This window comes from Salmo trutta, chromosome 17 (assembly GCF_901001165.1).
Source record: "Salmo trutta chromosome 17, fSalTru1.1, whole genome shotgun sequence".
Lineage (NCBI taxonomy): Eukaryota > Metazoa > Chordata > Actinopteri > Salmoniformes > Salmonidae > Salmo > Salmo trutta.
Window position 1 is genome coordinate 26,207,390 of NC_042973.1, and position 25,016 is coordinate 26,232,405.

The 25,016-nt window shown below is 48.9% G+C and overlaps 1 protein-coding gene across 6 annotated transcripts in view; it reads right to left on the reverse strand.

Annotated features, from left to right (window-relative positions):
• The window catches only part of LOC115151950 (breast cancer anti-estrogen resistance protein 1), a 129,505-nt gene that overhangs the window by 13,055 nt on the left and 91,434 nt on the right, over positions 1–25,016 (reverse strand). For 4 of the 6 annotated variants that reach the window (XM_029696320.1, XM_029696323.1, XM_029696321.1 and 1 more), the window contains one exon: positions 16,046–16,657. In XM_029696320.1, coding sequence (XP_029552180.1) covers positions 16,046–16,657 — 612 coding nt within the window. Of the gene's footprint in view, positions 1–16,045; positions 16,658–16,733; positions 16,910–25,016 lie in introns of those variants that run through there. The other 2 variants (XM_029696324.1, XM_029696325.1) reach the window with 2 other exon arrangements.

Here is a 25,016-nt window from a genome sequence, read left to right on the forward strand (position 1 = left end):
ACTTCTTCACATGTTTGAAAATGAAACAGTTTTATGGCTTCCTTCGATACCCTTGATAGCTTTTTGGTGCTACATTCAAACACCTTAGGTAAAGTGCTATTATAATATAAAATATTATAATAACCTAATAATCCTAATTCCATCCCTATGACGAGGAGAATTCAATCTGATTTAGGTTTAATGAAAATGCAGTCTGTGTGTTTCTATTACTCTCCCAGAGGCAGAACACATTTCAGTTCCCAGGGAGTGTGAGTGTTGTAGCGTTAGTACAATACCCTGACCATAGAGATCCTATTCAATTACTAGAGGGCTGTCGTAAACACTCAAAGTTCAAGAACGAGGTGAAAATGGCAGTCATATTGGCAGGGAGAAATCCAAACCAGTCTATTTGGAATGAATGGCAGGAGAGGCATAATCCTGATTTTACATATGCAGGAAAATAAAAGGTATGTGATATATTTAAGTGATAATGCCAGAGAAGCCGGTGTTTGGAGGATATATTGGCACAGGTGTTGTTATGCCCGAGACGATGTCGACACCGGCTTCGAGGGTATTATCACTTTTATACAACGGGATACCAACATATACACAAATAATGATTGACATATTTTCATAAAAAACGTTATTTTGATGAATTTATTTATACTATTTCATCCTTCCACGAGATATAGTCCCGAGACAAATCTAGGGTTACTACCCAAGCCGGCTAGTCGTTCTTTCTATCGGTTCGCTTGCCATGATGGCTGGCAACGTTCTTATTCCTTGCTTGCTAGTGTAGTGTAGCCAGAATAACAGCAAAGTAGCTGCATTTGCATTTGTTTAAGCTGTTTTCTAGGGATTTTTGGGGGGATGCATCCATAACAATGAGCTAATGATGTGCGATTTCGCCTGGCATAGAACATTTGCTCTCTCGCCAGGACACTGTTCAGAAGAGATAGCCAACTACACAGCTAACACAATCACTTCAAACTGAAGTTGGTATGACAGCAACCTAGCCTCATTTCCTGTTTTTCTATTGATATTTCTTCATATACAGTATATCCATAAAAACTTTGCTGATTCATGATTTCGATTGGCTGGGAAAAGCTGCCAGCCTGTCTGTCCTGTCCCCACACGTTCATTACCATAGGACAGCTGGAGATCAAATTTCAATATTGAAACAATGTTGTAAATGTCAGAGAGACAGACAGCAAGATTATTACAAAACACTGCTGTTGAAAACCAAATGCTAGTCTAAAAGAAATGGGAGATAATGTCTAGATGCTTTTTACAGTGTAGATCTAGTACATAAATTGCTTGGCTGGGCTGATGAAACAGTGGATTGTGCAGTCAGATGGAACAGAGTAAATAGGCATTTTAACATCCTAGATTTAGCTGGTGGTAATTTGTGCAATAGACACCGGCTGGAATTAGGTTTTAACCAATCAGCATCCACGATTACACGTTGTATAACAGAAATGGTGTAATACAATTGTCAACCTAAAATATTGTTGTGTAATTATAAATACAGTTTATATGGGTTTTATACCAATTTTCTGTATAAATAGCTGATAAAATATATGCAAACAGACCATAAATGTCAAAATTGTTGTTTTCTTGGAAAGCTGTGAGTGCTATACTCCGGGTCGGTATTCATGTCATAAGAAGGAATTCCCCGCGACCACACACACAAATTGAGGAAAACAAACATTCTTTCCCATTGACCTCTATTGTAAAAGAGCCAACTTCATTGTTGATTTTTTGCTATACAGATATAACAAAACATGCTGAAAAGCTGCTGGGTTGTTCAATATACATGTAACCAGTTTACAATCCTGACCTACTGTTCACAATGCTCCCACATAGAGAAAGAGAGCCTGTGAAAAGAGCCCTATGGCTTCAGGCTATATGGTGTGGGAGATTTGGAAAATGTGGGGACCTGGAGTCTAAGTCGGCTACACGTAGCTATGTGTGTGGAAAACATTTGGCTGAGGACTGACTGCATTGTTTGAATGGAATGTTGGCATATTAGCAGTTCATTTGAACATATTTATGGAATCATTCCTCTAAAAGTGGCTGGCTAGCTAGCTAACAAACACAGTGCAGATAAATTCTTCAAATTCATCATCTTTTACACAATATCTTATCACAGCACTGGCAAACTATGGTTGACCAACTCCCTGACCAAAATGTCTGACCTTTATCCCATCATAAGAAGGCTCATTCTAGTATTTAATTCCTAAATCTATTCTATGGTCCTGACTAGGCCATGAATAACAAAGCCCTGAGTGCTTTATCCTAGGGTCAAAGTCCAAACGCTGAGGGGAGTTGAAGGCCGACCGTGCAGGAGAATTCCTCCACAGACCCCCCCATCTCAGCCTGATGAGGGGCCATCTGTGACCATTCGAGAGATGTGTAGGAGGGACGGAGGACAGGGGGCAGATGATTTTGTACACCAGCTTCAAACAGCAGATGATGACCTCCCCACCAAGCATCTCTCTTCCATGTTATTTTTCCTCATCTTTCCCTAGACATGAGAGACTGGGGCGTGTAACCACTGCCTCACAGCTGCACAGGTTACAGGCATGATCAGCTGTGATGCCAGTGCCCGGCCCAGCACAGAGCATGGCAGGCTGCAGCTGTGTCATAGCAACCCAGCTCCTGGGTCCTCCTCAGTGGTAGAGTGGCGTGGCTGTCAGAGAAGTGTGACCTCATCTACACCACCGCCCACTCAAAGATGGCGGAGAGGGAGAGGGAGGGAGAGATGTAGGCAGTGTGGCTTGGACGCAGTACAGGTCAAACACACAGATCACAGACTACAGGATATAGGACAGGTCAAACACACAGATCAGACTACAGGATATAGGACAGGTCAAACACACAGATCACAGACTACAGGATATAGGACAGGTCAAACACACAGATCACAGACTACTGGATATAGGACAGGTAAAACACACAGATCACAGACTACAGGATATAGTACAGGTCAAACACAAAGATCACAGACTACAGGATATAGGACAGGTCAAACACACAGATCACAGACTACAGGATATAGGACAGGTCAAACACACAGATCACAGACTACAGGATATAGGACAGGTCAAACACACAGATCACAGACTACAGGATATAGGACAGGTCAAACACACAGATCACAGACTACAGGATATAGGACAGGTCAAACACACAGATCACAGACTACAGGATATAGGACAGGTCAAACACACAGATCACAGACTACAGGATATAGGACAGGTCAAACACACAGATCAGACTACAGGATATAGGACAGGTCAAACACACAGATCAGACTACAGGATATAGGACAGGTCAAACACACAGATCACAGACTACAGGATATAGGACAGGTCAAGCGCACAGATCAGACTACAGGATATAGGACAGGTCAAACACACAGATCAGACTACAGGATATAGGACAGGTCAAACACACAGATCACAGACTACAGGATATAAGACAGGTCAAACACACAGATCACAGGCTAAAGGATATAGGACAGGTCAAACACACAGATCACAGACTACAGGATATAGGACAGGTCAAACACACAGATCAGACTACAGGATATAGGACAGGTCAAACACACAGATCACAGACTACAGGATATAGGACAGGTCAAACACACAGATCACAGACTACAGGATATAGGACAGGTCAAACACACAGATCAGACTACAGGATATAGGACAGGTCAAACACACAGATCACAGACTACAGGATATAGGACAGGTCAAACACACAGATCACAGACTAAAGGATATAGGACAGGTCAAACACACAGATCAGACTACAGGATATAGGACAGGTCAAACACACAGATCACAGACTACAGGATATAGGACAGGTCAAACACACAGATCACAGACTACAGGATATAGGACAGGTCAAAGAAGACCCATTCGAATTTGTCCGATAGGTTGTAATTTGATCCTATAGGTATGTGGTAAACTGCATATTTATAAATATATGTGGGGATATTCAAAACTGACTACTACACCTGGATATAGTAGTGACGAAGGGTTTCAATTCCGAGAATGCTCTTAAATAAGGTCATAATCCTCCCTCAGAACTAGGGTTGTTTAACCTAAAACTTTCCAAGCAGCTGGTGTGTGACCCAGATCAGAACTAATATCCCTCCCAGCTGCAGCAGTAAATGGGAGCAGTGCAGTAATGCTTGACTGTAGTGGAGCCCGTGGGGGTGTGGGGGGCTGAGACGCTGACGCAGGGTGGGGTGTGTAGATTTACAGCCCCATATCCCTGGTTGCTTGGTCTGGGCTGCAGGATTAATCAGGCCCTAATTAACTCCACACTTCTGTCGGAGCTCTCCTGCTGGCCCCCTGGCCCCTGTGTGCCATGTGGCACAGGGGGTCAGCCTGGTGGGCCTGGCAGGACGGAGTACAGAGAAACTGGAGACAGGGAGCGCCCAACAACTAATCCGCAAAGACCCCCTCAACAGCCCCACGGGCCAGGGACACATGCCCCAAATAGCTGCCGTAAGTGGGCAGGCCGTGACTGGGCAGGCCGTGACTGGGCCGGCCGTGACTGGGCCGGCCGTGACTGGGCAGGCCGGGACTGGGCAGGCCGTGACTGGGCAGGCCGTGACTCGTGACTGGGCCGGCCGTGACTGGGCAGGCCGTGACTGGGCAGGCCGTGACTCGTGACTGGGCCGGCCGTGACTGGGCCGGCCGTGACTGGGCAGGCCGTGACTGGGCCGGCCGTGACTGGGCAGGCCGTGACTGGGCAGGCCGTGACTGGGCAGGCCGTGACTGGGCCGGCCGTGACTCGTGACTGGGCCGGCCGTGACTGGGCAGGCCGTGACTGGGCAGGCCGTGACTCGTGACTGGGCCGGCCGTGACTGGGCCGGCCGTGACTGGGCAGGCCGTGACTGGGCCGGCCGTGACTGGGCAGGCCGTGACTGGGCAGGCCGTGACTGGGCAGGCCGTGACTGGGCAGGCCGTGACTGGGCAGGCCGTGACTCGTGACTGGGCCGGCCGTGACTGGGCCGGCCGTGACTGGGCAGGCCGTGACTGGGCCGGCCGTGACTGGGGCAGGCCGTGACTGGGCAGGCCGTGACTGGGCAGGCCGTGACTGGGCAGGCCGTGACTCGTGACTGGGCCGGCCGTGACTGGGCCGGCCGTGACTGGGCCGGCCGTGACTGGGCAGGCCGTGACTGGGCAGGCCGTGACTGGGCAGGCCGTGACTGGGCCGGCCGTGACTCGTGACTGGGCAGGCCGTGACTGGGCCGGCCGTGACTGGGCAGGCCGTGACTGGGCAGGCCGTGACTGGGCCGGCCGTGACTGGGCAGGCCGTGACTGGGCCGGCCGTGACTGGGCCGGCCGTGACTGGGCAGGCCGTGACTGGGCCGGCCGTGACTGGGCAGGCCGTGACTGGGCAGGCCGTGACTGGGCAGGCCGTGACTGGGCAGGCCGTGACTGGGCAGGCCGTGACTGGGCAGGCCGTGACTGGGCAGGCCGTGACTGGATGGGAGCATCACTCTCTACTTCTCTCTCTGCAACTCTCTTTTTTTCTCTTTCTTTCGCTCTCTCTCAGGGTGTTTGTCTACAACCCCTATGTAAAATCTCTCATCAGCATCTCCTGGCAACACCACACTTAGGTCTGTCTCAAACGCCTAGTTAAATAAAAGGTTAAATGAAAAAAATTCAAAATAATGTTGAAAAAAATGTATGTGACTGTGTTACCGTGGAAACGTGGTGAGAGAGGTCTCCTAGCAGTGACAGGGTATTAGTCACAGCACAGTCGGATAAGAACAGGAGAATCTATTCATATGTCATTTCTATGGTAGAGAGAGTGTCAAGTGGGAATAGAAATACTTCCATGTTGTTTGGATTGTGGAATAAGCAGCGTTAGGCTTTGCTTTTTTACATGAATGCACTACTGACACTAGAACATAGCCGGAGTTCCCCATTATTTCAAGCTTTATGTATTTCCTGTCTCAAGGTTGGTCCCTTCTATCCCTGACCCAACTGAGAGGACCATGACAACATCAAAGAGCCAGCCCCAATTAAAGCCTTGACCACTAGGTTCACTACTCACTAATAAGGCCAACCTCACACACCACATTCACACACAAAGAAAGAGCCCTACATGGCTACACACATCCTCACACTAATGACACCACTCAGGAGTCAGGAGTGGGTGTTGAGCTGATGTGGTGCGTGTGTGAACCCTTTGTCCCTCCACTCTGATCTGTCCTCTCTCTCTCTCTCTGGCCTTTTGACTCCCCCAGCCCAGAACAAAGATCGCCCCTGGCTCCTGTGATATCCCATCGCTTTGATGAGAAACCACTGGAGCACAGAAAGAGAGGCTTCTGGGTATCTGCTTTTTACGCTAAGGGGAAGATCCATGTCCCTCGCTAACCCCTTTCTCTTTTCCCCATCCCTCCCCACTATCTGATGTAGGCTTTCCCCATCCCTCCCCACTATCTGATGTAGGCTTTCCCCATCCCTCCCACTATCTGATGTAGGCTTTCCCCATCCCTCCCCACTATCTGATGTAGGCTTTCCCCATCCCTCCCCACTATCTGATGTAGGCTTTCCCCATCCCTCCCCACTATCTGATGTAGGCTTTCCCCATCCCTCCCCACTATCTGATGTAGGCTTTCCCCATCCCTCCCCACTATCTGATGTAGGCTTTCCCCATCCCTCCCCACTATCAGATGTAGGCTTTCCCCATCCCTCCCCACTATCTGATGTAGGCTTTCCCCATCCCTCCCCACTATCTGATGTAGGCTTTCCCCATCCCTCCCACTATCTGATGTAGGCTTTCCCCATCCCTCCCCACTATCTGATGTAGGCTTTCCCCATCCCTCCCCACTATCTGATGTAGGCTTTCCCCATCCCTCCCCACTATCTGATGTAGGCTTTCCCCATCCCTCCCCACTATCTGATGTAGGCTTTCCCCATCCCTCCCCACTATCTGATGTAGGCTTTCCCCATCCCTCCCCACTATCTGATGTAGGCTTTCCCCATCCCTCCCACTATCTGATGTAGGCTTTCCCCATCCCTCCCCACTATCTGATGTAGGCTTTCCCCATCCCTCCCCACTATCTGATGTAGGCTTTCCCCATCCCTCCCCACTATCTGATGTAGGCTTTCCCCATCCCTCCCCACTATCTGATGTAGGCTTTCCCCATCCCTCCCCACTATCTGATGTAGGCTTTCCCCATCCCTCCCCACTATCTGATGTTGGCTTTCCCCATCCCTCCCCACTATCTGATGTAGGCTTTCCCCATCCCTCCCCACTATCTGATGTAGGCTTTCCCCATCCCTCCCCACTATCTGATGTAGGCTTTCCCCATCCCCCCACTATCTGATGTAGGCTTTCCCCATCCCTCCCACTATCAGATGTAGGCTTTCCCCATCCCTCCCCACTATCTGATGTAGGCTTTCCCCATCCCTCCCCACTATCTGATGTAGGCTTTCCCCATCCCTCCCCACTATCTGATGTAGGCTTTCCCCATCCCTCCCCACTATCTGATGTAGGCTTTCCCCATCCCTCCCACTATCTGATGTAGGCTTTCCCCATCCCTCCCACTATCTGATGTAGGCTTTCCCCATCCCTCCCCACTATCTGATGTAGGCTTTCCCCATCCCTCCCCACTATCTGATGTAGGCTTTCCCCATCCCTCCCCACTATCTGATGTAGGCTTTCCCCATCCCTCCCCACTATCTGATGTAGGCTTTCCCCATCCCTCCCCACTATCTGATGTAGGCTTTCCCCATCCCTCCCCACTATCTGATGTTGGCTTTCCCCATCCCTCCCCACTATCTGATGTAGGCTTTCCCCATCCCTCCCCACTATCTGATGTAGGCTTTCCCCATCCCTCCCCACTATCTGATGTAGGCTTTCCCCATCCCCCCCACTATCTGATGTAGGCTTTCCCCATCCCTCCCACTATCAGATGTAGGCTTTCCCCATCCCTCCCCACTATCTGATGTAGGCTTTCCCCATCCCTCCCCACTATCTGATGTAGGCTTTCCCCATCCCTCCCCACTATCTGATGTAGGCTTTCCCCATCCCTCCCCACTATCTGATGTAGGCTTTCCCCATCCCTCCCACTATCTGATGTAGGCTTTCCCCATCCCTCCCCACTATCTGATGTAGGCTTTCCCCATCCCTCCCCACTATCTGATGTAGGCTTTCCCCATCCCTCCCACTATCTGATGTAGGCTTTCCCCATCCCTCCCCACTATCTGATGTAGGCTTTCCCCATCCCTCCCCACTATCTGATGTAGGCTTTCCCCATCCCTCCCCACTATCTGATGTAGGCTTTCCCCATCCCCCCCACTATCTGATGTTGGCTTTCCCCATCCCTCCCCACTATCTGATGTAGGCTTTCCCCATCCCTCCCCACTATCTGATGTAGGCTTTCCCCATCCCTCCCCACTATCTGATGTAGGCTTTCCCCATCCCTCCCCACTATCTGATGTAGGCTTTCCCCATCCCTCCCCACTATCTGATGTAGGCTTTCCCCATCCCTCCCCACTATCTGATGTAGGCTTTGTGGGGAGATAATAACAGGACCAGCCCAGAAGGTCCCATCAGCGCTCCACTGCTCAGGCAATGTTTCCCCTGTGATTCCCTCTGCACTCTCCCTCTGTCTCCCATACTCACTTTCTCTCCCCTTTCTCTACAGTATCAGAGCAGAAAATGCGTCCACAGTAGGTAATGGAGGGGAGACCTGGCAGGCAAGAAACAAGACTTTTAAACACACTCTCACTGACCTCCTTACTCAGACTGCGTCACATCTACAGAGGAAATGTGTGAAACTCAACTTATCCAGAGCGACTTCCATTTAGCAGCCACAGATAGATTACATATAGATTCACCTGGGTCCGTAGTGAGGCTGTACTCCAGACATCCCTCAGTGCTGCTGACCAATGAGCCCACATGCTATATACCAGAAGAGTGAACTCTGATTCTATAAAGACTAACCCAACCACTTCAGTCCTAATTCATCCCCATCCCCACACACTTCAAGTTGGGCTTCTAAAGCTTGGGCCCCATTGAGTGCAGGCAGAGACATCAAAGCTGCATCCCAGCATGAGCTCAGGCTGGGGGGGACAGAATTGTTGTATTTATTCTTTTTTAACCTTTATTTAACTAGGCAAGTCAGTTAAGAACTAATTCTTATTTACAGTGACGGCCTAGGAACAGTGGGTTAACTGCCTTGTTCAGGGGCAGAACGACAGATTTTTACTTTGTCAGCTCGGGGATTCGATCCAGCAACCTTTCAGTTACTGGCCCAACGCTCTAACCACTAGGCTACCTGCCGCCCCAGAATGGGACTCCAACCACAGCCTCCCACCCCTCCCAGTGTTCCCTAACCAGAGCACAGCACAGAGCAGCTGGGCAGGGACACTCACATCTGGAGCCTCTGTTTCTACACAGTCCCACAACATTCTGAGTGCATAGTGGAGCACTGTGTAGAGATGCCTAGTGAGATGCTTACTGAGTCACTCACTGCCCAATGCAGTGGTAAGGAGTCTAATGGCTATGTGGAGCCCCCCCCCGCTCGGGCAGTACAGTGATGTGGGCTGAATCAGAGGACCTTTTAGAGAAGCACACAATGCGGGAGACACTCTTTTAATCTCAGCGCTACGGAGACACGAAACCCAGAGGGCTGCAGAGTACTGCCTACATTAACACAATCAGACAGGAGCGCTTTCTTCATTAGGAGAAGGACTTCTCCGCTTACATAGACAGAGAATGGGAGGGAGAGTGTGGGAGGAGAGATATAGAAGGGGAGTGAAGAAATAAATAAGTGGTGGTGTGATAGTGCATGGCTGGGGTGTGTGGCAGAGCACAGAAGAGCTCCTCTGGCTCCCAGGCTGCGACTAGACGAGGTAAAGCTACAGGGGCCGTGTGGGAGTGAGGCACAGAGAGAGGTAGTGCACACAGGAATGTGTGGGTTACAGATAAAGAAGGCCACAAAAGTACAAGCCTGCGAGGCACTAACAGGAACACACAGCAGCCGTCTCATCTCTGGATGAGCTCATTTCTGATCTTTGGACCGGCAGCTGTACTGCTTTTAGACTGTTGCTCTAGCCTGCGGGAGAGTGACTCCTCGGCGTCTACATCCATCCATCTCTCTCTGTTCCCTGCCCACATTCCCTCTCCTCACATCATCCATCACATGCGCGCAAACAAACACACGTGTATCTAGTATATTTATGTGCTAAATAGGTAACAGCACGCAGCCATTTCTTCAGCAGGTCACACACACCTTCATTCTGTCTCCCTGATGCCTCACCCACCCCCATTCTCCCTCCCTCCCTCCCTCCAAGACGAACCCTCCCCCAAAAAGCCTGCCTGCTCCTGCAGATAAGCCCTCCCCCCCTTTCCTCCCTACACTTCAAGTGAGCGCCCGCCAGGTCTCTTTAAACACTCATGAGATTACACATTTACTTTCAGAGCAGGCAGCCCACAAAACCACCAATAGAATCTCAATCTCCCACCTTTTTCCACAGGTGCAGTACAGAGGGGAGGAGAGGAGCTGAGTGCCATAGCAGCTTGTGCTGTTAGCCCCCGGCCGCCAGGCTCCTTATCACAGTGTCTCTCACCTGCACACAGGGTCATTAGAGGCTGCAGGTGATAAGAAGGCTTGGATCTACCTAGATGTCCCTAATCAAAGGAGCCCAGGCTCAAACAGGCCGCTCTCCAACTCCACCTCTCCCCCAACCGTCAGCCTCACACAATAGCAGTGAGTTCTGCAATGAACATGTCAGTCACAGACACACACTGTACTTTGAAATCATTTCTAGACAGTAGCAGGAGAGACGGTTGTAAAAGATCACATGGCAGCCCCAGTCCCAGTGGAGTCTGTCATTCCTCCTCAACGTCTGAGTGGTGCAACTCTCAAGCCCCTATCAGCTTAGCATTTAGCACATATGAGGAAATCAGTGGATTCTCCTATAGACATACATGAGCCAGGTCATGACCTCTTATAGCAACCCTGCTAAAGGTAGTGAGGGCGATAGCAGAGTCTGGATGAAATATATCCTTTCTGATTCATTGGGTTTCAGAGACACAGAGTGCAGTGATGTTTTCAGCTCTAACAGCTGTGTTACTGAGGCCACTCAGGTTCTGTCTTCTCTTTCAGATGGGAAGAGGACAGATAGACAGCGGTGAATTTACATTTGTTTACTTGTTTGTTTCTCCGGCTGGGCTAAGCAGTTGCCATGGTTTGAAGGAGAGGTAGGGGTTGTTTTTGGGCGGCTACGTGGCATACCAACGCAGAATAAATGGATTAGGTAGAAAACTGAAAAACACTGAGTCGGTCCGAGAGTGGTGACTGAGAGAATGGAGAGGACGAGGGCAGGGGGGGCTGAGAGAATGGAGAGGACGAGGACAGGGGGGTCTGAGAGAATGGAGAGGACGAGGGCAGGGGGGTCTGAGAGAATGGAGAGGACGAGGGCAGGGGGGTCTGAGAGAATGGAGAGGACGAGGGCAGGGGGGTCTGAGAGAATGGAGAGGACGAGGACAGGGGGGGCTGAGAGAATGGAGAGGACGAGGACAGGGGGGTCTGAGAGAATGGAGAGGACGAGGACAGGGGGGTCTGAGAGAATGGAGAGGACGAGGACAGGGGGGTCTGAGAGAATGGAGAGGACGAGGGCAGGGGGGGCTGAGAGAATGGAGAGGACGAGGACAGGGGGGTCTGAGAGAATGGAGAGGACGAGGACAGGGGGGTCTGAGAGAATGGAGAGGACGAGGACAGGGGGGTCTGAGAGAATGGAGAGGACGAGGACAGGGGGGTCTGAGAGAATGGAGAGGACGAGGACAGGGGGGTCTGAGAGAATGGAGAGGACGAGGACAGGGGGGCTGAGAGAATGGAGAGGACGAGGACAGGGGGGTCTGAGAGAATGGAGAGGACGAGGACAGGGGGGCTGAGAGAATGGAGAGGACGAGGACAGGGGGGGCTGAGAGAATGGAGAGGACGAGGACAGGGGGGTCTGAGAGAATGGAGAGGACGAGGACAGGGGGGCTGAGAGAATGGAGAGGACGAGGACAGGGGGGGCTGAGAGAATGGAGAGGACGAGGACAGGGGTGACTGAGAAAATGGAGAGGACGAGGACAGGGGGGGCTGAGAGAATGGAGAGGACGAGGGCAGGGGGGGCTGAGAGAATGGAGAGGACGAGGACAGGGGGGGCTGAGAGAATGGAGAGGACGAGGACAGGGGGGGCTGAGAGAATGAAGAGGACGAGGACAGGGGGGGCTGAGAGAATGGAGAGGACGAGGACAGGGGGGGCTGAGAGAATGGAGAGGACGAGGGCAGGGGGGGCTGAGAGAATGGAGAGGACGAGGACAGGGGGGGCTGAGAGAATGGAGAGGACGAGGACAGGGGTGGCTGAGAGAATGGAGAGGACGAGGACAGGGGGGGCTGAGAGAATGGAGAGGACGAGGACAGGGGGGGCTGAGAGAATGGAGAGGACGAGGACAGGGGGGGCTGAGAGAATGAAGAGGACGAGGGCAGGGGGGGCTGAGAAAATGGAGAGGTCGAGGACAGGGGGGTCTGAGAGAATGAGAGGACGAGGGCAGGGGGGTCTGAGAGAATGGAGAGGACGAGGACAGGGGGGGCTGAGAGAATGGAGAGGACGAGGACAGGGGGGGCTGAGAGAATGGAGAGGACGAGGGCAGGGGGGGCTGAGAGAATGGAGAGGACGAGGACAGGGGGGGCTGAGAGAATGGAGAGGACGAGGACAGGGGGGCTGAGAGAATGGAGAGGACGAGGACAGGGGGGGCTGAGAGAATGGAGAGGACGAGGACAGGGGGGGCTGAGAGAATGGAGAGGACGAGGACAGGGGTGGCTGAGAGAATGGAGAGGACGAGGACAGGGGGGGCTGAGAGAATGAAGAGGACGAGGGCAGGGGGGGCTGAGAAAATGGAGAGGACGAGGACAGGGGGGTCTGACGAGGAGGGAGAGAATTCCAGGCCCTTGAAGGAGTGTGCCAGGGCCACACCCCTTCAAAAGACATCCTCTTTCATGTAAGGCCTGCTAACCAATCACAGTTGTTCCAGCTGCTGCTGTTGCTTGGCCTTCCGCAACCCACTCCCACCTCCTGCCCCCGTCTCCCATCCCCTGTCCCGGACCGGGCCTGGCTGGCACAGCTGACTGGGATCAGGGCGCCCCCCTGCTCCCTTTCAAAGGCGCCAGTCTGGGGAAGGCTCGTCGTACCAACTGGGTATTTTACCAACCTCCTCACCCCTCACCTCTCCAACCTGCTCAACTGTTGTCGGTTCATCTAAGGAAAAGGCTGAGGTGGTCAGCACACAAAATCAAGATAGCAGCATAACAATCTAACACTAGTGACATGGGTCTAGAGTGAGATTCTGAGTGTATGTTATTCCTTTACATTTACAGACAAGCTGTGTTGTCTTCCTGCTTATCAGATGTTTGCCAAGTGTAACTGTCTTTGTACTAGTCTCTACCTGAGACAATGCCGGTATTTTCCCTCACTCCCTAATTAGTCTTCATCCCAGTGTGTATGTGAGAGCTTTGTATGTGTGTGTGTGTGTGTGTGTGTGTGTGTGTGTGTGTGTGTGTGTGTGTGTGTGTGTGTGTGTGTGTGTGTGTGTGTGTGTCGGTGTCCATGGGGGGTGGAATGGAAGGGTTCAGCTCGGGTACAAGGACAAGTACTAACAATACAGGTCATTAATTCAAGGTAAATATGTGCATAAAATAACTTGTACAACACAGCGTTAAGAGGGAATTACTTTGACAACCATCTCTACCACTTTACCATCATGTTAGGCTTTTCAGATCCTACCAGAGCAACTCTCATATTTATTATGTTTTACTGTGGGACTGTGGTGAGATACAAAAAAACCGGTACAGGATTTTCACTTGTATTACTCCCTACTAGTAGTACTTCTTCTCTTCCCTCTCTACTTCCTGTACTGCCTGCTGTTGGGATGACATACACTATATGACAGTTAGAGGGTTCCACCAGACTGAGGCAGCACTCTAGAATCAGTCAACATTTGGAAACCCTCTGCTCTGGGCTGGAGCGTGAACTCTGTTGGAGTCCTCTGTCTTATCACCAGGCAGGAGCTCCTCATCGACCCCGTCCACTGTTTCTCTGTGAGCCCTGGCCTTGGACTCATCTCTGATCCCTTTCTCTTATGTCCCTCATGTCGCCTCAATCCAAATGTCACGTGTGTTTGTTTTGTCTTCAAATCACTCACTCCCTCTTTCTACAGCTGGTATTCTCCTCTGGTTTTCAGCTTGTTTTGAAGTTGCACCCATACATCATTGGGGATAGGTCATAGGTTTAACACACTCACAGCAAGGGAACACAAAGGCAATGTTTGTTTTGTCAGATACTACTGTTTAACTCTCTGTTCTTTCTCTTTGTGAGCGTCTGTACTTCTGTATCTGACAGATAGCTGGCCTTATTGAGAGGCAGATATCAACCATGCAGAGGCCCATCTCTAGCCCCCTCTGTGAAGGACAAAGCCCTGTGGTCATGCCTCTTACACAGACCTGCTGAGAGGAGCAGCCATAGAGATACCGTACTGTATCTGTGTTCTAATTCCCTTTCTATGGCAGCAGCAGCCAGGTCTAAAGGCCGACCTGCAGACCGTACGTTAGAGTCAGTATTTTGCAATTAAAAACACGTCACACTGTGCGATGTTCCCAAATTAAAATATTGATATCAACCTGGCCAGATTGTACGATTCGCTTCAGTTCTGTTGTCACATTCTGAAACTGGCTACAACAGCCGACACAGGCTACATCAACTGCAGCGGTCTAGTGTAGAGAGCTCAGAAAAACTGAAAATATGCATGTTAGAAATAGTTTTTACATACAAACTCAGAATCAACTGGGCGCATTTGAAAAAGAGACCTAGGTAACACTATGTCTTCCCTATTAAAATAAAGGTAAAATATAAATATATAATAAAAATAATAATAATCATTGGCTTCCCCAAAATAACATGGTCGCTGTGGTAGAACGTTTATTTTGATTGGTGATTTTGTGCATCATGTAAACAGGATTACCAGTGAAATGTTTCTTCTTGCAAAGCATTAATCAAACTATTATATTAGTCTGACTATTCACAATAATCGTATTCTTATGTGCATACTCAAGTGCCGGCCTTGTTCCCATTGGTCAGTCACCGGGATCGGCTTGTAACACCAGCCATATTACACGATAAAGGCTAAACATTTGTCGGAGCCTACGACTGAACGTAGCGGCACCTAATCGGCAGACCGAGACCCTGTCACACTGCCAAGACGTCCAACAATCGTTTATGACCTAAGAATTTGCCCCATGAAGTGGAAATTTTGTCTGAGACGGCAAAATCATTGCATAATACGCCTAAAATCGTACAGTCTGTGGGGACTTAAGACGGTGAGACATCTCATGTGATACGCCCCCTCCTGCAGGGACCAGGTGCACCTTGCTGCTACCGCCCAATCACTCCTCCATCATCATCATCACACTTCACTTCCCAGCGCTGCTCTCACACATGGCTCAGTGCTCTAAGGCAGGCCTGGGGGGCACTCCCTGGAGAATACCAGCCACAACAAACTGTACTGTTACCGCACTGGCTGGTACTGGTACCCCCCCCCAGCCTGTTGCTGCTGCTGCCTAACAGAGCAAAATGCTTACTCACCCAACCCCAGCAGATAGATACCTGAATTATTAAAAAAAACATTATTTATTCCAATATATGTCCCCCTCTCCTCTCCCCATCCCCCCTCTCTCGTTTGGCTTTTCTTTTATCTTTCTATCCTCTGTTTTCTCTTCTGTCATCCCTGCGGCTTTGAAAATGACATGGAGCCTTGAGCTGTTGTTGAGAGTGAGAACAACAGACAGAGGACGTGAGGGAGAAACAATTACAGGATACCAAACATCCTCAGATACCAAACAAATCCCAACCAGGATGAGGTCAGATGACAATGAGAGCCTAAACTAGCTATTGTGGACCTAAATATCTAACAAGTCTGTATTTAAGATTTTAGAGGAATGTGTTTGTTGTGTAATGTGCAATACGTTTTAAAACAGACTTACCTTTCCTAGAGGTTTGGAGGAGTCCCAGCTCCTCTTCTCTATGGAGGGGGGAACCTGGTAGATATCCTGCCCAGGACCAGGCCCTCCTGCTGAGGGAGGCACCTGATAGATGTCCTGAACAGGAGCGTGGAACTGCTTCTGGGAGAGCATGGGGGCCTTGGGTGGGGCTTGGGGTCCCATGGGTATCTGGTACAGGCTTGAAGGGGAAGGCTTGCCATGGTTGGGGGGCATCATGTAGATGCTGTCAGGTAGGGCGGGGACAGGCCCAGGGTTGGAGAAGGCAGGGTGCATGGCTGTGTACTGGGAGGAGGGGGAGGGCTTGCAGTAGGCACTCTGCGGGGGGAAGGCCAGCTGGCTTGGGCTCTGGGCAGGGCCAGGTTGGGAGGCATGGGGGAGTGGAGACTGCTGCTGTCCAGCCTTGTCGTACATGCCCACCAGGATCTTGAGGCGGTTGCCAGGGACGATGCCCTGGCGTCCATGCAGAGAGCAGAGCCACCAGCCATCCAGACCCTGGGTGTCCCGCTCCAGTACCGTCATGATGTCACCTTTCCGGAAGGACAGCTCGTCTGGGGACTCGGCCACATTGTCGTACAGGGCCTTGGCCAGAACGTTCTGCAGAAGACAGGAGAGAGGGTTAGTCCATTATTCCTTTACAGACAAGCTGTGTTGTCTTTAATTGATTAGATACCCAGAGTTTGTTGAACAAAGTTCCAGATGTTATATTCGGTTGTAGTACCCTTCAGTGAGAAAGAACACTTGCTTCCATAATGTAAGACTGTGAAATTCCCTAGTGCCAGGGCGGGCTGACTCCATAGACCAGACTGAAGACCTTCCAGGACAGTTAAATAACTATAAAACACAGCTGACACCTAACAGCACACAACACAGGCTCCATCTGCCTGCCCAGAGCAAACACAGCCACCCACTCACTATGGGATGCTTTGAAACTAAACCAATATTTGGAGTGCCCCCCTGACCGGTACCTCCTCTTCTCCCTCCCCTAGTACAGAGTGGTAAGACAAGTCTGGCATAGGGCCCAATCTCTCTCTCACACACACACACACACACACACACACACACACACACACACACACACACACACACACACACACACACCTCCTCCAAGTGGCCCCCTTCATTAGACCACAGGTCACCCAATCACTCTGCCCGTCTGATTGGTTAATTGTGAGGCGCCTCCACTTCCTGATTTATTGCCTGGCTTCCCTTTGTCCACCTTAGTCCACATGTGTGTTTATTAAGAGAGGAAGAGAGAGGGAGAGTCAATGTTGCCTTAATCAGAGGGGCCTCTCATTCCTCGCCACTATTTATCTGTCTATTCAGCACCCAGGCCTCTATCCAAGAGCAATGCCACACAGGGCACAGGGCTGATCATTTACGACCGAGAGAGCTACAGCTCTGTCTCCCGCCCTCCTGCCCATGGCTATCTCCCTCCCCAGCCCAGATGGACTATCACTGGGATGAGGATGTTTGTGACCAGCCTGACAGGGTGTGGGGACAGGGTTCCATGCAGTGGAGATAGTGTCTGTCTGCTCACAGTGTGGTTATTAATACAGTCAGCAGAGGTTCCCCCGTCTAAAACCCATTATAACACATCCTGGCCTGACTATCTCTGTCGTTCTCCCTATTACACATACACAGACATACACACATGCACACGCACACATAATATATATTTCCCATATTCTTTGTGCTGCCTGAATCACAGCCAGATAAAACATGTACCACCACCATCACCGCCAGTAGCAGTGTGTGGTTAAAATCACTGAGGAAGCCAAGCCAGTAAAAAAGCCATATTACAACTTCTGTTGTGATAATTGCATCGTTTGCTCTATAACCCATTCATTCATACACCAGCGTGATATACAATAAGGCTCAGACAACACCAGACAACAGTCACAGAGTAGCAGAATAAAGTCAACTACACATACGGTTGTTTCATCACAAAACCGGGGAGCAACGTCTGTCGAAGTCCACAAAGCAAATATTACACCTAACAAACAGTTATGACCTGCAGCATGGTCAAGCAAGTTCATGTTTGACAGTTTACTAAACAACTACTAGTTTAGAACCATGGATTAACCACAAGTCAGTACACTTCAACTTAAACATCATCAATTCAACAAGGCTGTATATGCTTAGTTTAATATACTGAAAACAAACTTAAAGATACCAAAAACTATTTAGTCCAATCAAGGTTGCTTACAAATGTCCTTGTTTTCCATGAAAACATACATGAAATTAGTTGCAAAATGAATAGGAAATATAGTCAAGACGTTGACAAAGTTATAAATAATTATTTTTAATTTAAATAATAATTGTGTCCTTCAAACTTTGCATTCGTCAAAGAATCCTCCATTTGCAGCAATTATAGCCTTGCAGACCTTTGGCATTCTAGTTGTCAATTTGTTGAGGTAATCTGAAGAGATTTCACCCCATGCTTCCTGAAACACCTCCCGCAAGTTGGATTGGGTTGATTTTTTACATACCATACGGTCAAGCTGCTCCCGCAATAGCTCAATAGGGTTAAGATCAGGTGACTGTGCTGGCCACTCCATTATAGACAGAATACCAGCTGACTGCTTCTTCCCTAAATAGTTCTTGCATAGTTTGGAGCTGTGCTTTGGGTCATTGTCCTGTTGTAGGAGGAAATTGGCTCCAATTAAGCGCCGTCCACAGGGTATGGCATGGCGTTGCAAAATGGAGTGAAAGCCTTCCTTCTTCAAGATCCCTTTTACCCTGTACAAATCTCCCACTTTACCACCACCAAAGCACCCCCAGACCATCACATTGTCTCCACCATGCTTGACAGATGGCGTCAAGCACTTCTCCAGCCTCTTTTAATTTTTTCTGCGTCTCACAAATGTTCTTCTTTGTGATCCGAACACCTCAAACTTAGATTAGTCTGTCCATAACACTTTTTTCCAATCTTCCTCTATCCAGTGTCTGTGTTCTTTTGCCCATCTTAATCTTTTCTTTTTATTGGCCAGTCTGAGATATGGCTTTTGCAACTCTGCCTCTGCCTCTGAGATATGGCTTTTTGCAACTCTGCATCCCGGAGTCGCCTCTTCACTGTTGATGTTGAGACTGGTGTTTTGCGGGTACTATTTAATGAAGCTGCCAGTTGAGGACTTGTGAGGCGTCTGTTTCTCAAACTAGACACTCCAATGTACTTGTCCTCTTGCTCAGTTGTGCACCGGGGCCTCCCACTCCTCTCTCTATTCTGGTTAGAACCAGTTTGCACTGTTCTGTGAGGGGAGTAGTACACAGCATTGTACGAGATCTTCAGTTTCTTGGAAACTTCTCGCATGGAATAGCCTTCATTTCTCAGAACTAGAATAGACTGACGAGTTTTCCGAAGAAAGTTCTTTGCTTCTGGCTATTTTGAGCCTGTAATCGAACCCACAAATGCTGATGCTTCAGATACTCAACTAGTCTAAAGGCCAGTTTTATTGCTTCTTTAATCAGAACAACAGTTTTCAGCTGGGTTTATCTAATGATCAATTAGCCTTTTAATATGAACAACTTGGATTAGCTAACACAACGTGCCATTGGAACACAGGAGTGATGGTTGCTGATGTACGCCTATGAAGATATTCCATTACAAGTCAGCCAGTTCCAGCTACAATAGTCATTTACAACATTAACAATGTCTACACTGTATTTCTGATCAATTTGATGTTATTTTAATGGACAAAACGTGCTTTTCTTTCAAAAACAAGGACATTTTGAAGTGACCATAAACTTTTGAACAGGAGTGTATGTGGCTGTCCATGGTACTGATTTCTGTATGTGTGTGTGTTTGTGTGTGTGTGTGTGTGTGTGTTTGCGTGCACGTGCAGGTATAATATAATAAAATTAAGTTGACTCACCCTACTTGTAGACTAGCTGAACACCAATGCCATCCTCCTCTCTTTCATGTTGGTAAAATGGTCTTATGACTCTGTCATAAAGTACACTTTTAGTTTTAGTTTTTAACCCTAACTTCCTGGTATGGGAAAAATGAACCAGCTAAGTTAGCTAGCTAGTTAACGTGAGCCTACTAGTCTACATATTGAACTTCAGTCGTCTCAGGCCAGTGGCACAATATATTAATTTATGGTTAGATCAGAATCGCCGTCATAATCATTGCCTGTACAGAGAATTAAGTCAAAAGCACAAGTCCAAATCCACTTCTCCATCCATGGCTTAGGAAAGGGACGATTTAGCAAGCTACCTACAGCAGGACATCAAATCAACAGACACGTTTGTCTGACAATGATGACGTTTTGCTTAGGCTGTGATTTGATTGGTGTGAAGCCAATTCCAGACTGGTCTACATTGAGAGGAGCTTTGCTGCGCCAGGACAACCAACGGTTGAGCTCAGCTCAACGCTGATTGGCTAATTATTTAATCATTGTTTATCAAGGGAGGCCAAATGCTACAGCGGCAACATGTTATACTCTTTTGATCCTGACAGAATCAGATACATGGTCTATATGTCACGCCCTGACCTGAGAGAGAGGGTTTGTTTCTCTATGTGGTTAGGTCAGGGTGTGGGGTGGGCATTCTATGTTTTGTATTTCTTCGTGTTGGGCCGAGTATGGTTCCTAACCAGAGGCAGCTGTCTATCATTGTCTCTGATTAGGAACCATACTTAGGCAGCCTGTTTTTCCTTTGGGTTTTGTGGGTAGTTATTTTCCATTTAGTTGTAAAGTACCTGACGGAACTGTCTGCTGTCATTTTTTGGTTTAATTTGAAAGTGTTCATTCTTCTTTCATTAAAACTACAAGATGAACATATTCCACACTACACCTTGGTCTACTCATTATGACGCCTGTGACACTATTCATACTGAGACAGAGGGGTGCTGTTTCCCTCACTCTGATGATTTCTCCATTGAGATTCAGCCACTTGCGAATTGACGGGAAAGAGAAAGATAAATGATGTTATAATTGTAAAAAAAGAAGAAGAAGATTGGTCAAATATTTGGGGAAGCCTGGCTTCCCTAGGCATCCATGAATACACTCCATTGACTCCAGCACCTTGTTAGTCTCATGATGAGATATCGAACACTCCTGGTTCCCTGTTCCACTGCCAGAACAGACCCTGGGTTGCCTACTCTCTGTGTGCCAGATATGGCCAATTATAGACATGTGCAATTATTGTGCTATTACAATACCCAGACAGTAATGGCAATGTTAATGTACGTTCAGATGTTCCCTATATGTAGTCAACGTGAGGAATCAGAATTGTCCCAGTGCTGAGTGAGGGCTGCTGTGCTGTGATCTGTCTGCGTCATGTGTATTCAGGGATTGACTCAGAGTGTATTGGGTTGGTGATGAATGCAGTGCTGTGTGTTGGTCTAGTGGAGGGACAGTCAGGTTCTATCTCCCTGTCACAGCCCTCTGATGAATAGCCTGCTTGTCCTGGGAGAGGGACAGCTACTCTGCGTCCCGACCCGTCAGGGCTGAGGAGGCTCTGGACACACACACACAGCCTCCCACTATAGTGCCTGAGTGGCCAGCAGCTGTCTGCCATTTCACCGTGCAGGCCAAACACACACTGACCAGGCAGGGGCTGACCAGACACATAGGCTCACACACACACACACACACACACACACACACACACACACACACACACACACACACACACACACACACACACACACACACACACGACTAGTGAAATAATGAGGGGCCCTCAGACTAGTTGAAAGATTTCATTATACTATGAGTTTTACTCACAGCAACAGCTTGGCTAAAGCAGAGCTTACGTCTTCAGTCTCGCTCAACGTGGACAGATAAATGGATTTTAGTCATCTCTACCTTCAAAAAAGCCACGTGACATTTAATTGGTTTTTGTGAGGACGTTTGGTATCAATTACCGGAGGTTTCTATAGGATGAGAGTCAGAAGAATAAATTCTTCAATATACTTACGTGACAATGAGGTAGTGATGCATGCAGCATGGTGCTTCATATTGCCTACTCTTCTATTTTATATATTATCTTAACTCTCTCTTTCTCCTGCCAGCTTGCTTTCTTTATCTATTCCATCCATCTCTCCCTTCAGAAAAAAAGAGCAAAGAAAGAGATTCCTTTTACCATGCTTTTGTCTGCTCTATGTCATAAGTTAATTTCCTAGTGGAAGGAGGGAGTGGGCAGAGAGAACTGATGACATCACAATTGTTGTACTTTGCCTTCATTAGCTGAAGGCCTGCCTGCCAACTCTCAGTATAAGTCACCAACAAATCTCTCCCTGTTTTTCTCCCTCTGGCCACAGAAACAGAAAGTGCTTAGAGAATGATTCACGTGCCGTTCTGATTAGTTATGAGTCAATAACTAGATGACTACTAGTCTCTCTGCCTAGTCTAAATGGCATATTCGATGGATGTACACACCTCCCTAGACACACCCAGCTGAGGGTGAAGAGAAATCGCTATGTCTAGAAACTAAAGTAAACTCTAATGTGAATCTGGTTGATCATTAAATCTGCAATATGTATTTTGGGTGACCTAACCAAATTCACATAGAAATGTTAGTTATAGATCTGTCATTCTCACTGAAAGCAAGTCTAATTAGCTGTAGATATGTTCTACGTGCGCTATTTCTATGCTTCGCGTTCGTAAGTTTTCATTTTTGCATCTTTTACTTTCGGTTTTGTACACCAACTTCAAAACAGCTGAAAATACAATATTTTTGGTTATGGAAAATATATTTCACAGAGGTTTAGATGGAACAATTATTCTCTACACTATACTTGCTTGTTTTGTCATATAAACTGAAATTAGGCGAACTATTGGAATTTTAGCAACCAGGAAATGGCAAAGTGATTTCTGCATAGTGCACCTTTAACCTCTTCGATCCCATGCTGTGTCACAGCCGGCCGTGACCAGGAGACACATGAGGCGGCGCACAATTGGCCCAGCATCGTCCGGGTTAGGGGAGGGTTTGACCGACAGGGATTTCCTTGTCCCATCGTGCTCATGGCGGGCCGGGCAACCGGCAAACTGACTTCGGTAGCCAGCTGTAAAGTGTTTCCTCCGACACATTGGTGTGGCTCGCTTCCGGGTTAAGCAAGCTTGGCAGGGTCGTGCTTCGGAGGATACATGGCTCTCGACCTTCGCCTCGATGGGACAAGACTGTAACTACCAATTGGATATCATGAAATTGTGGAGAAAAAGGGGAGTGCTCATTTGAATTGGTGGTTCCTACAACAATGTTGTTCAGGTGGCCATACTAACCTACTGGCTCTGTGCTGTGCTTTATTTCCTTTGTTTGGGGTAGAAACCTGACAGTGGCCACAGTGATCCACTGGGGTCCAGCAGTTTTCTAAACTCTGCATAACTCAGTCACTATGCTAAGACTTCACCATTGTGATCATTACCATGGTAATGTCAGGTCAAAGCCTTCACCCCTACAGCCGGGAGCAAACAAAGTCTGACGCCAAACTTTATTATCACTCAACAGAAGAAAGTGTGGAGAAGAAAGACGTGAAACGAAAGAGAGAGAGAGAGAGAGAGAGAGAGAGAGAGAGAGAGAGAGAGAGAGAGAGAGAGGAGAAGAAAAAGATCTTCATCATCCAGAGGCATAAAAGCTAATTGGTTTGCATTTAAAAGGGTCGCGGGCAAAAGGGGAGATTATACATACACACCTAACAGCAAGCTAAAGAAACTATGGGAAAAAGCTGGGGAATGAGTGAATGTGGAAAGGAAAGGGAGAGAGATCCACAGGAAGAGGAGAGGAAAGAGAGGTGCAGTGGGTCTGGGAGAGGAAAGGAAAGGGAGAGAGATCCACAGGAAGAGGAGAGGAAAGAGAGGTGCAGTGGGTCTGGGAGAGGAAAGGAAAGGGAGAGAGATCCACAGGAAGAGGAGAGGAAAGAGAGGTGCAGTGGGTCTGGGAAAGGAAAGGGAGAGAGATCCACAGGAAGAGAAGGAGAGGAAAGAGAGGTGCAGTGGGTCTGGGAGAGGAAAGGAAAGGGAGAGAGATCCACAGGAAGAGAAGGAGAGGAAAGAGAGGTGCAGTGGGTCTGGGAGAGGAAAGGAAAGGGAGAGAGATCCACAGGAAGAGAAGGAGAGGAAAGAGAGGTGCAGTGGGTCTGGGAGAGGAAAGGAAAGGGAGAGAGATCCACAGGAAGAGAAGGAGAGGAAAGAGAGGTGCAGTGGGTCTGGGAGAGGAAAGGAAAGGGAGAGAGATCCACAGGAAGAGGAGAGGAAAGAGAGGTGCAGTGGGTCTGGGAGAGGAAAGGAAAGGGAGAGAGATCCACAGGAAGAGGAGAGGAAAGAGAGGTGCAGTGGGTCTGGGAGAGGAAAGGGAGAGAGATCCACAGGAAGAGAAGGAGAGGAAAGAGAGGTGCAGTGGGTCTGGGAGAGGAAAGGAAAGAGAGAGAGATCCACAGGAAGAGGAGAGGAAAGAGAGGTGCAGTGGGTCTGGGAGAGGAAAGGGAGAGAGATCCACAGGAAGAGAAGGAGAGGAAAGAGAGGTGCAGTGGGTCTGGGAGAGGAAAGGGAGAGAGATCCACAGGAAGAGAAGGAGAGGAAAGAGAGGTGCAGTGGGTCTGGGAGAGGAAAGGGAGAGAGATCCACAGGAAGAGGAGAGGAAAGAGAGGTGCAGTGAGTCTGGGAGAGGAAAGGAAAGGGAGAGAGATCCACAGGAAGAGAAGGAGAGGAAAGAGAGGTGCAGTGGGTCTGGGAGAGGAAAGGGAAGGGAGAGAGATCCACAGGAAGAGAAGGAGAGGAAAGAGAGGTGCAGTGGGTCTGGGAGAGGAAAGGAAAGGGAGAGAGATCCACAGGAAGAGGAGAGGAAAGAGAGGTGCAGTGGGTCTGGGAGAGGAAAGGAAAGGGAGAGAGATCCACAGGAAGAGAAGGAGAGGAAAGAGAGGTGCAGTGGGTCTGGGAGAGGAAAGGAAAGGGAGAGAGATCCACAGGAAGAGAAGGAGAGGAAAGAGAGGTGCAGTGGGTCTGGGAGAGGA